General features: G+C 64.8%; 3 protein-coding genes across 3 annotated transcripts in view; all 3 read right to left on the bottom strand.

The window, feature by feature from the left end:
* Positions 1-2,545, bottom strand: part of CHLNCDRAFT_140476 (hypothetical protein) — a gene marked incomplete at both ends in the record, with an annotated part of 3,890 nt that extends 1,345 nt beyond the window's left edge. The window contains 10 exons of the mRNA XM_005850506.1: positions 80-326; positions 415-531; positions 634-682; positions 823-903; positions 1,007-1,173; positions 1,308-1,407; positions 1,694-1,757; positions 1,872-2,080; positions 2,216-2,302; positions 2,476-2,545. Coding sequence (XP_005850568.1) covers positions 80-326; positions 415-531; positions 634-682; positions 823-903; positions 1,007-1,173; positions 1,308-1,407; positions 1,694-1,757; positions 1,872-2,080; positions 2,216-2,302; positions 2,476-2,545 — 1,191 coding nt within the window. The remainder of the gene's footprint in view (positions 1-79; positions 327-414; positions 532-633; positions 683-822; positions 904-1,006; positions 1,174-1,307; positions 1,408-1,693; positions 1,758-1,871; positions 2,081-2,215; positions 2,303-2,475) is intronic.
* Positions 2,546-5,154: 2,609 nt separating this feature from the next.
* Positions 5,155-5,367, bottom strand: CHLNCDRAFT_12983 (hypothetical protein; the record flags this gene model as incomplete). The annotated part of the gene is made up of 1 exon (XM_005850505.1): positions 5,155-5,367. A coding segment is annotated over one exon (213 nt), but the record flags the coding sequence as incomplete, so codon positions are not given.
* Positions 5,368-6,189: 822 nt separating this feature from the next.
* CHLNCDRAFT_34068 (hypothetical protein) lies at positions 6,190-11,345 on the bottom strand. The gene is made up of 18 exons (XM_005850504.1): positions 11,207-11,345; positions 10,908-10,973; positions 10,720-10,782; positions 10,404-10,562; positions 10,143-10,217; positions 9,870-9,980; positions 9,502-9,638; positions 9,219-9,345; positions 8,893-8,997; positions 8,679-8,741; positions 8,394-8,528; positions 8,068-8,220; positions 7,735-7,897; positions 7,413-7,542; positions 7,111-7,276; positions 6,882-6,982; positions 6,599-6,704; positions 6,190-6,471 (listed from the first exon to the last, which is right to left on the bottom strand). The coding sequence occupies exons 1-18, from the start codon at positions 11,318-11,320 to the stop codon at positions 6,355-6,357; spliced, it is 2,091 nt and encodes a 696-aa protein (XP_005850566.1). The 5' UTR covers positions 11,321-11,345; the 3' UTR covers positions 6,190-6,354.
* Between the last annotated feature and the right edge of the window lie 230 nt (positions 11,346-11,575).

Below are 11,575 nucleotides of genomic sequence, written 5' to 3'. Positions count from 1 at the left end.
GATGCCCCCCAAAACAAAAAGGCCCCCCCCCCCCCCCCCCCCCCCCCCTCCCACACACACACAGACCACACACACTCACCTTGACCGGGTCGTAGCAGGGCTGCGTCAGGTTCAGCTTGCCCAGGAACCCGTCTGGCTCGAACTGCGGGTGCGTCACATCGTTGGAGTAGACGTCAGCCGAGTAGCCGGTGCCGCTGGTGTGGTGGGCGTCCATGCGGCCCCAGTGGCTCAGGATGATGCTGGTGCTCCTGATGGCGGCGGGCACCCAGCAGCTGGCCTCGTCGTGTGTGACCAGCCAGATGTGGTCCCGCCCACCACGCCGCTCCCTGCACAGGCGGGGTGGGCGTGCAGGTGGCGGGCAGGGGCGCGGGGGCAGCATGCGGCAAAGGGCAGCGAGCGCCACCGCCGGCTCACCAGTAGGGAAACATGGCCTGCACCCAGTGGTACGCCTCCAGCAGCATGTTGGCGGCTCCCTGCACCCGATTGTGGCTCACGCCATAGAAGAAGTCCCGCAGGCTGTCGGCGCCGTCCCTGCAGGCAGGTGGGTGTGCGAGCCAGAGATGGCATGTGGCCTTTGTAGTTGTCGCCTGTGTAGTCATGGCGTGCATGATGCGTGCGCAAGGCCCCAGCCACCTGACGGGATTAATGAAGCACGATGTGAAGACGGGAACATAGAAGAAGTCTGCGGGGGGAGGAGGAGGCGTGTGAAGGAATCAGTCCAGCCCCGTTTATGTTGCCCCGGCTGCTTCCAGGGGGCGCTCCCAGCTGCTCGCCTCCATGCGACAACGCCTGCCCCGTCTGTCTCACACAGCCCTGCCCCACCCGCTTCCTCAGGGTCCAGGGTGCGGTGCTCGCTCTGCAGCAGCATCTCCAGGAAACCGGCCTCCAGCGCATACGTCCACTCTGCACCAGCACGTGGGCAGCAGGCACAGGCCGGCACATGGCACCGCACGAACGCCAGCCGGCTCTCTGTGCGCCCACATCCCAAGAGATGGTGGGCCCACACCCCAGAGGTGGTGGGCGCCGCGCTGCGCCCGCAGGCAGACGCAGCAGGCCTGCGCGCCTGACAGGGTGCTTGTGTTGCCGGTCCTGAAGTGGCGCGGTACGCAGAATTCGTTGGAGGTCAGGCGGTACTGGACCATGAGGGTGTTGTAGTCGGGTGGGGTCTCATACCTGCAGCCAGCCAGGCAGCCACCGTGCCTGTGGTTGGCAGGCGAGCATGCTAGACAGGAGGCAGGTAGGGGCCCGCCAGCACGTGCTCGGGCCGGCCGTAGCAGACGCGCCCGGCCCCTGGCGGCCATGCGCACACAAAGATGAGCGGGCGCTTGCGGGTGGCGTTGGGGGCGAAGTCCTGGGCCGCGGGCGTGTGCACAAAGTCAGCAATCCACGGCCGCTCCACCTGCCGCCCTGCATCACACGCGGGCATGCCAAGCCAAAACCGCAGGCTTGCAGGCACGCCCACACATACAGCCGCTCCCTGTTCCAACCGGCGGTGGCATTACAAGTTATAACAGGATGGCGGCGCTTGCCCGGGTTCTCATCGTCGGCCGAGCTGCTGCGGTGGGCGCAGTCGATGCCATGCCAACCTGCACACATGCCGCCACAGGTTAGCTGCGGCGGCAACTCGGCAGCCGCAGGTGCCCAACTTGGTCCTTGAGCAAGCAACTCGTGCCGCTGCCACACACTCGCTCACCCTTGTCGCACTTGCAGTAGCCCAGGTTGCACTCCCCGCGGCCATTGCACTGGTTGAAACAGAACTGCACGGGCACGCAACGATGTGGGCTAGGACGGAGTGTTGCTCGCCATGGGCCGCCCGACGCGATCCAGGGCTGCCCTGGGAGCCGCATGAGGCCGCCGGGGGCAGCGCCCACCTGCTCATACGGGTCCTCGCAGGTCGCTCCTCCCCATCCATCCAGGAAGCACTCGCAGCGCGCCTTGGGCTTCTCAGCCGTGCACCACCCCTCCGGCCCAAACAGGTCGGCAGGCTCCATGGTGCCCCAGGCCGTGGCCTGGCCATCCGGCGTCTTGTTGGGCTGGCAAAACTGGCCCATCGGGCGGCCGCGCTGCACCGGCGGGGCTTCTGCAGGGCAGGGACAGCGGCAGGTCCGTAGCAGCGCCGAGCAGCAGCCAACATCAGTGATGGGCTCCACGGTCCAGGTGGAAACAAGCGAACAGGCTGCCTCCATGTGTTGCCAGCCAGAGCAGCCAAGCACACCTAGCGGGGCATCCTCTGGCGGCGGTATCCTGCCGTAGGTTGTGTTGGAGGGGCAGAAGCAGGCTGCCACAGTGGCGTCACAGTATCCTGCAGCCAGGTTGCAGCAGGCAGGCAGCGGGCTGCTGTGTTGCCTGCTGGACTTTCAATCTGGACTCTAGGTTGCAAAACCCCGAGGCCCGCCTCACACAGTAGCAGTGTGCAGCAGCATTCAGTGCAAGCGCCCAGCGCGCTCACACCCACCACCCAACCCAACCCCACACCTGCGCAGTGAGAGCGGGGGAAGGCGAAGATAGACTCCCAGCCCACCCCCATGCTAAGATTGGGCTCCATCCTGCCCCGCTCAAACCCCCAAGAGACATGGTAGTTGGCGCAGTGTCGCTTCATGGGGAAAATGCAGTTGAAGCTGGTCCAGCCTGCATGCAAATGCACTGCGCAGCTGGTTTCAGACTGGCCCAGGCGCACACGGCCAGCGCCCGAGCAGCAGAGCAGCGTGGCCCCGGGCCCCGCGGCACCACCAGCCCCGCAAACAGACGCAGCAGGCGACACCCGCCAGCAGGCTTGCCTGCTGGGCACGTGCACTGCCCGCTCAGCGCATTGCACGTGCCGACCTGCACAGACGTGGGTGCATGGGTGTGCGCTGGACAGCTGAGCGAGCTGGGGTGCATTGTGCTGCAACATGGCTCACAAATGTGCCGCACTCGGGTGGCGCGCGATGCTGCAAGGTCGTTGCTGCCCGCAGACTTGCCTTGTTGCAGTCCATGCTGCACAGCTTGCTACCACGGCGCGCTGTGACAGCCGGCACCTCTGGCTGAGTGTAGTAGTCGGTGCACCAGGTGCCGTGTGTGCCCTGGCAGCGCAGCTTAATAGCCTCAGTGATGTCCCGCTTGGGCGGGCGGGCCGCAGCGAGCCACACCTCAGCTGCCCTGCCCTCTTTGGCAAGCTTCCAACTGTGGCTGTGGTTCTGCTGGTCGTCGGCGGGCTCTTGCTGCTGTGCGGGCGGCATGGGTGTGTAGAAGCACATGTAACGAACAGCTCGCTAGGTGAAAGGGCAGCGGCGGCGGGCTGGCGGCAGCGGCGGGGGCACTGCAAACACTGCCACACCTGCCGCGGGACATCAACATTCATGGCTCCCTTCCACTGCCTGGCAATTAGCAGCGTCCCCAGCCCCAGGAGGCAGAGAAGCACGGCGGCAAGGCGGGTCGCCCCGCGCCGCGGAGAGGTCCGTCGCACTATCACCATCGAAGCTGACTCACTACAATGTAGTCAGCTAAATTCCGATGAAACACTCATGAGCGGCAACCCATCAATGGCAGGGCAACAAAAACAGCGGCCTCAGCTCGCTGCCTTTGTATCCCCGAAACGAATGGGCACGCATTTGGCCGCATTGATCGTTACAGGGCAAAAGACAGGAGGGCGCGGCATGCCCAGCGCGGCGGACCGCCGCGGCAGTTGCCGCTCTTGCCAAATGCAGAACAGAACCGAATCAGCAGTCTGTGCATGAAACGTACACTGTTCAGGCAGGGGTAAAATGCCTGAAGAAGCGCGTAAACAGTTGTCTGTGCATGATGATGAACTGTGCACTGATCAAAACTCCGCCGCCTGAGGCCGGCAGCTCCGCTTATGGGCCTGCCAGTGCGCCTTTTGGCAGACGGCGTCGCAGTACACAACCGCGCGGCACCGGCCACACTTGCGCAGGCCCCTGCCTGCAGCGCCGCATGCGGCGCACTTACGCCGCACCGCATCCTCATGCTGTGGGGCTTGGCCGGCAGCGCCGCCAGCAGTCGCTGCCTCAGAGTCGGTAGCACACTCAGAGTCGGTAGCACCTGCCCGCACCAAAGCACGCCCCAGCTCGCTGGGCCCGCCCGCTGCTGATCCCCTCGCCAGCAGCTGCCTGACCACCGCCTCCTGGCCCCTGCTCACAGCGGCCTGCAGAATGGTGGTGCCGTCGGGCAGGCGAGTCTCCAGGTTGGCACCGGCAGCAATCAGCTGCACTGCCTTCCCCTGCTTGTTGTCTAATATGGCAAGGCTAAGGGGGGTCAAGCCCCAGTGGTCGGCGTGGTTCAAATCTGCAGAAACGGTGGAAGCAGTGCGAGCATTTTCCAGGGCCCCTGGCCATTTGCTCAGCCACACAAGGGCGATTACAGGGTTGGCAGACAGCACCACACCTGCGCCTGCCGCCAGCAGTGCAGCGACCACTTCTGGGTCGCTGGCAGCTGCCAGCGGCGATTGTCCGTAGCAATCAGGCTGGTTGACATCTGCCCCATAGTCTGCCAGGAGGCGTTTCACCAGCGCCGGGTGTCCAGTGGTTGTGGGCGTCTCAGCGGCAGCGTAGAAAAATGGAGTCGCGCCGTACTGGTTGGTAGCAGAGAGAGAAGCTCCAGCTGCCAGCAGCAGTGCCGCGGCGGCAGATTGACCGTACTGGGTAGCTGCATGCAGTGCTGTGTTGCCCTCCCGGTCCACCTGTCTCACATCTGCCCCAGCTTTCAGCAGGGCAGCAAGGGCGGCTATCCTGCCAGACTGAGCCGCCATCATCAGTGCAAAGTCGCCATTCTTGTGGCTTGCAGCCCTCAAGTCTGCAGGGGGCAGGTTGAAGGGGCAGCATTAGGAAGCAGGTGTACATCCTGGCTGCCAGCTGCAAGTGGACCTGGCACAGCTGGGCCACGTGTGCCAGGTTGCTCAGGTGATCCTGCACAGGCCCTCGTCTCCACGACACACCCGTCCCCACCTGCGCCAGCGGCCAAAAGGGCCTCAACAGCTTGCGCTCGATCAAAGCTTGCTGCATGAGCCAGCGGCTCAAACCCGAAATTATTCCTGGCAGCCGGGCCGCTGACTGGCGCCCCAGCGCGAATGAGCTCCTCCAAAATACCCACATCCCCGTGCTGCGCCGCGATGTGCAGCGCAGTATTGCCAGCCTCCTGGGCTTCCTTCTTGCCTGGCGCCGCGCCGGCCGCCAGCAGCAGGCGCACCATGTCTTGGTGCTGCTTGATCACTGCTCCAATCAGTGGCGTTGCACCCGTGCTGTCCCCGGTATTGACGTCTGCACGGTGCTGCAGCAGCAGCTGCGCCACCTCGCAGTCCCCCTTCATGGCGGCAAAGTGCAAGCCAGTGCAGCCGACATGGTCAGCGGCATCGACATCCTGCCCCTGCGCTAGCGCCCCTGCGCCCCTGCGCCAGCGCCTGCCGTAGCAATTCCAGAACCTGGGCGCGGATGCTGCTCATGTTTGGCTGGCATGCCAGCTGCACCGTGATCCGCACGGGAGCCATGGTTCTGCACATCTCCTCCAGGTCGAGCTTAACCGGCATTGTCCTACTGCCCAAGCTCAACTGTTCATCAGGTGGCAAAGACTGTGCGGCAGCTCTGGCTGCGTTGGCTGCTGCTCGCATGATGGCTGCTGCTGCATTTGAGCCTGCAGCAGCGACAGTGTAAATGGACTGGAATGTGGGTGTGGGCTGGAGGGCGCAACGGTGAGGTCGTGTTGGCGGTGGCGCAGCGTGCCTGGGGCCTGCCTCCCACTGCTTTGCAGGTGCACAGTCCATACACAAGGATCCACGCACCTGAGTCGTTGGGTGGCGTCCGGGAGGTGGCAGAGCCCCTCGAACTTCCACTTGCTCCCCTCGGCATCGTGCTGCTGCTGTCGTGTGGCCTCCCCTAAGAGGCTGCTGCTGAAGTGCGGGGACCAGGCAGCCTGAAGGCTGGGTTGGCCAAAGGGCGTTTCGGAACTACGGCACGTCTCAACCCATGGGGAGACGTGTACACACACTGGAGCCGCTGCTGATCAAATGTTTTTGGCTGGGCAGTAAATTACTCCCACTCCCGCCCAGCGCAGCATACCCAGCGCGGCGACCTGCGCCCTCGGCCTCTCTGTCAATGACAAGCTTGAAGAAGCGAGTGATAGTTTTCTGTGCGTGAACTGTGCACTGATCAACCAAACCCGCGGAGCGCTTCCAGAACTGCATGTGTATTTGCCCCGACCGGCGTGTGAATGATGTTGCATTAAAAAAGCAAACTGACTGTCAGCACTCGGCGGCAAAGCCAAACACAGGGCAGGCAGCAAGAAGACGAACGCAACAAGCAGCCAGCACGGACCACAATGATTGGCAATCCCAAGCAATACGTTGCCCTTCTCATAGCCGCCCGCTTATTCGTCGCCGGCCTGCGCCTGCGCCGGGTACTTGGCCGCCACCTCCTGCCAGCTCAGCTCCATGTCGGTCAGCCGCCGCACTAGGGCCGGCAGCTCTGCAAGCGGCACGCGCACCTGCAGGCAGGCAGACAGGCCATGACATGCGCAGCGCTCGGCCCCACGTGCAGCGCTTGGTGCTGCAAGCTGCCAATGCCAAGACGGCAGGCGGCCACCCCAAGAGAGCAACACTGCACACACGCACCTGCGCGGTTGAGTCCCTCTCGCGCAGCGTGGCTGTGCTGTCCTCCACCGTCTGGTAGTCGATGGTTATGGCAAAGGGCACGCCAATCTCGTCAGTGCGCGCATACCTGGCCAGATGTGGAGGGAGGCAGGGGAGGGACGGTTGCGGAGGGAAGGAGGATGCAGCCTCAGCCTGCCTGCGACGGCCTGGTGCGGCACCAGCAGGCTGGCGCATGCCCGCCTGCAGCTCTGCGCATCTGCCCCTTGGCTGCTGGCAGGCGCCAGGCGTGCAGCATCCGCCTCACCGCTTGCCGATGGTGGTGCCGGTGGTGTCCACCGTGTTGCTCAGCCGCTCCCGCGTGAGCGCCGCAGACATCGCCTCCGCCCGCTCATTCAGCTCGGCGCGCTGCACAGGGGCGTGTGAGCGCGTAAGCGTTCAGGTGCGTAGGTGGGGCAGATGACAGTATTTTGGCAGCAGCACTGGCCACCCACACGCTCCACCCACACGCACACACGCCCTGCCCGGTCCCCCACCTGCAGCAGCGGGAAGACGGTGCACTTGACGGGGGCGGTGACGGGTGTGAAGGAGAAGACTGAGCGCTGGTCGTCGCCCTCCCGCGTGTAGAAGCAGTGCTCAAACACGCAGTACAGGATGCGGCCGATGCCAAAGGAGGGCTCGATGACGGCGGGCGTGAAGTTCCTGCGCGTCGGGGACGGGCATCAGGGGCGCCCTGGTGTGCTGCTCTCACAGCACGTGTGGTTGGGATCCATGCCCACCAGCACAGCCTGTCCGCCATCCAGCCACCCAGCGCAGCCACCCAACCCCAGGCCCCCACCTGCCGCTCATCTTCTTCCGCTGCTTCTTGATTTCCACAAACCCGGGCTGCATCTCAAACGCCTGCCCGTCCGCCTTGATGCCCGCCGCCTGCCCCGCCGCCAGCTTGCCCGCCATCTCCAGCGCGTCGCCTGCAGGGCGGGGAGCAGGGGGAGGGCATGAAAGGGAGGGATGATTGGCAGGTACAGACAGCCTGCGGGCCAGAAATGCACTGTGGTGGCCCCACCTGCCATACGGCATCACTGCGCGCATGCCACATAACCCCACCCCACCCCACCCTGCCCCGCACCACCACCGCCACAGCAGCCACAGCCACAGCTCACACTCGCTCATGGCCTCCAGCGCGTCTGCGATCGCCTTGGCGTCCTTCTTGAACAGCCTGCCCAGCTCCTTCTTGTTGGGCACAATGCTCAGCACATCCACCTCCTGCGGCTCCGCAAACCGCTCGTACGCAGACATCTCCACCTTGCTCATCGCGGCGTGGGCCTGTGGGCGGTGGTGTGCACAGGGGTGAGCTGAGCGGGCTCATGGCGGATGCGGGCGGTGGCGCCAAGGCGAGGCAAGGGCAGCATATGATGGCAGCACGTGCTGCTGCCATGCCCAACCCCAGCCTGCAGCACAACAGATCCGCGCCGCCATGCGCCCCAAGCGCTCACGTTGAGGTCGTACGCCGACCGGTCTGCCAGCCCCGCGCACTCCACCCAGCCGTAGGAGCACTCCACCTCAAAGTCCCAGCAGTCCTCCGCGTAGTGCGCCATCTCGTGCTGCAGGTGCTGGCGGAAGCGCACGCGATCAGCGTTGAGGCCAACCTGCGGCAGGGGCGCAGTGGGAACAGGGGGCACACATTAAGCTGCTGCATCCTGTAGAAAACACGCATTCGCCAGCCCTGGCAATACTCAACGCCATCCCCGCAGCCGCAATGATCCCGAGCGCCCTGCAGTTAACCATTCGTCCATCCAGCCAGTCGCCCCCCTCCACACACTCCTCCCCACTGACTCGCCCGCTGCGCAAACAGGTAGGTGCGGCCGATGAAGTAAGCCAGGGTCTCGTTGGCGATGATGCCCTTGGCCACCGCCGTGCCCAGCGGGATGCGCTTGGGCTTCTTCTCGTCGCCCATCTGCAGGGAGGCGGGGCACAGCTGAGTGGCTGGCCGGTGCATGCTGTGCAGGCGGGCGTGTGGCGGTGCCTGGCACGGCAGCGCAGCTGGCAGCTGCAGAAGCTGGCGAGGCACCCCGCTGGCTGCCCAGCGGCTGCTGCGGCGCCCCACCTGCAGCTCGCGGCTGTACAGCAGCGGCGCCACCTCAGCCACACTCTGGAACTTGGGGTGGCTCTGCAACAGGCAAAACAGGCAGGCAGGCAGGTCAGATAGGGTTACTCCGTGGCATGAACAATCCTCCCTCTCTCCGTGTGCGCCTGCCCTGCCTGATACGCCGCTGCACGCCACCCAGCCTGCCCAGTGTGAGCCCCGCCGCCGTTCCCACCTTGTCTGCTGGGTTGCAGAAGTGCTCAATCTCGGCCTGCGTGAACTCGCGCACGCGCAGCAGGCCGGCACGAGGCGAGATCTCGTTTCGGTAGCTGTTGCCAATCTGCAGTGGGCGACACAGGAGTAGGGCGCTGGGTTGCTTGTGGTTTTCGCGCATGTGAGTGTGGGGTGCTAGCGGTGGTGGCGGTGGTGGCGGTGGTGGTGGCGGGTGGCAGCAGCGGCGGTCCATGCACCCGGGAGGGCAACCCACCAAGGCGGGGGTTAGAGGGGCCACCCAGCCAGTGCAATGACGCAGCGCCCAAGCACTCGGCCTCTTCGCCTCACCTGGGCGGCGGCGAAGGGCAGCTTGGATCCGTTGTAGTACAGCAGGTCCTTGAAGTTGACAAAGATGCCCTGGGCGGTCTCGGGGCGCAGGTAGCCGACGAGGTCGCCGCGCGGGCCGATGCTGGTTCTGCGGGCAGGGGACCCAGGCAGCGAAGGTTCAATGAGCGGAAGGGTCGCCGGGAGCGGGTGGTCGAGAGGTAGTGCCAGCATCTGGAGGGCAGGAGCTGTCCAGCAGCTACAGCACAGCAGGCGCAGCAGGCGCAGCGTGCGCAGCGGGGCACACTTGAACATCAGGTTGAATGGGAAGGGGGCGGAGATGTCGTTCTTGGTGTCGGGGGCCTTGACGCCATACTGCGTCAGCGCCGCGCCCAGCTCTTCGGCGCCCAGCTCGCCCACCCGCGCCAGCAGGTCGCGCGCGGCCTGCGGCGGCAGGGACGGGCGCAAAGCAGGCGGGAGGATCGATGAGCGTCAGGAGGCTGGCAGGGGTGAAGGAGGAAGCGGCCCAGTGGCTCTTGCTGCCCCTCCTGCCCCGCGCCCCGCTGGATCCGCACACAGCACAGGCGTGTGCGTCTGGTCGAGCGCGCCCGCTCATCCCTCCGACTGACCCCCGCCTGCTGGCACCCTGCCGCCCGCCAGCCCGCCAGCCCCCACCTTGGCTGCCTCTGGGCTGGCCGGGTTCTTGCGGTCCTCCAGCAGCGCCTCCAGCGCACCCTCCAGCAGGTGGTCAGCGCGGTGGCAGTCGCCCGTCTTCACATCCGTCACCTGCACAGGGTTGGTGTGTGTTGGGGTGACACCCAAGCGCCAAGGGCCTCAGTGTTTGCAGCAACATGGGGGACTGAGCAGCAGACGTGAGCTGCCCAAACACTTCGTCACAGCGCTGTGCTGCCCATGAGCATCTGCCCAGCCACCACCCCCGCAGCCCACCATGAAGTCGGTGAAGCGCTCCACATGGCCGCTGGCCTTGAGCACAATCTCGGGGGTCACGGCGGGGCACTCCAACTGCGCACAGCACACGCCGGCTGTGGCCGCCCCAGCTCAGCACCAGCTGTTTTCCTCCATACCCTTCCCCAGGCCTTTCCTCTTCACAGCGCGACAACCACACACACACACTCACACACACACAGCACATCACACACGCATACACACATACACTGCCACTACCCCCACACACCACATCGCACACACCTCCAGCATATTCTCCTCCAGGATGAAGTGGTTGCGCCACGTCTGCGTCACGTTCTGCTTCATGGCGCAGCCGGGCGGGCCGTAGTCGTAGAAGCCCGCCACCGAGCCGTAGATCTTGAAGGAGGGGATGAAGAAGAGGCGGCGCTCCAGGGCGTTGAGCTGCGGGTGGGGTGGGGCGGGGCAACGGGGGAGGCGAAGTGTGAGACGGAGAGAAGCGATGCCGGCTCCCCTTTGACATCTACCATTGCCGCATGTTTTATGCGGAGCAGGCGCGGCGCAAGGGGGCCGCTGATCCCGGCCCCGGCCCAACACACACCATGGCGGAGCGGAAGGCCTCCTTGTTGGCGGACGCCGTCTTGCCAGTGGCATCCTCCAACGCCTGCTTGCCACAACCAGGACAGTGCACATTTGTGTGGGTGGGTTCATCCAATGCTGAACTTGCTCAGGGGAGCGGCTGCGGATTACACGCTTTGCCGCCTGACCCCTGTTACACCATGTGCGCACCTTCTGCTTGCGCTCCAGGTCGATCTTCACTTGCTTCAGCATCTCAATTGCCTCATCCACCGCGCTCTGCAGCAAATGGGCAGGAACAAGGAAAGGCCATGTGTGTTTGAGCTGCCGCCTGCCGCCTGCCGCCTGCGCTGCTGGAAGTTGCCGGCAAGTCTGGGCGGCTTTGCCCTGGTTCTTATTTTGAGATGCTAGAGCCGTGGAGCCAAGCAGTCCCCTAGGCTACAGCAGCACGAGGAACGACTGCTGATGATGGCATGCCCCACCGCCAATATGCCAAACCCGCATTGACTCACCCTCTCGACCTTGCCATCCTTGAGCTGCGCCTTCAGGGAGCGCACAATATCGCCCTGCCGGCCGACAGTCTCCTGCGCCTGCAGGAAGGCCGTTTCCAAGACACCCGCGTCCATCCTGCTCACGCACACAATGCGCTTATTGGCAATTGAGGACCGAAAGGGGCCGAGCTCAGCATTGCATCCCCGCTGGCAGGCGGCGCGCAAGATCATACTCAACTCACCTCGAGGCGCCCTGACTTGCGCACACATCACAAAGCTGTACCAAGAGCGTCCGACGGGCGAGTTGCGAGTTCTGAGGGCTGGCGAAGTTGGGGCGCCTGGCGCTCTCTGAAGCCCGTCTGAACCTTGCTGAGACCTGCTGGCCAGCGC

Source organism: Chlorella variabilis, assembly GCF_000147415.1.
Source record: "Chlorella variabilis unplaced genomic scaffold CHLNCscaffold_3, whole genome shotgun sequence".
Classification (NCBI taxonomy): domain Eukaryota; kingdom Viridiplantae; phylum Chlorophyta; class Trebouxiophyceae; order Chlorellales; family Chlorellaceae; genus Chlorella; species Chlorella variabilis.
Note: the sequence above shows the minus strand (reverse complement) of the source record. Positions and strands in the feature narration are given on the sequence as shown.

Excerpts from the sequence above, each read along its gene's own strand:
- CHLNCDRAFT_34068 (XM_005850504.1), bottom strand. The coding sequence starts at position 11,320 with ATGGACGCGGGTGTCTTGGAAACGGCCTTCCTGCAGGCGCAGGAGACT. Across the intron at positions 9,981-10,142 it reads AGCGCTTCACCGACTTCATG|GTGACGGATGTGAAGACGGG; the intron begins GTGGGCTGCGGG and ends AACCCTGTGCAG. Across the intron at positions 7,898-8,067 it reads GGTCGGCGTACGACCTCAAC|GCCCACGCCGCGATGAGCAA; the intron begins GTGAGCGCTTGG and ends CACCGCCCACAG.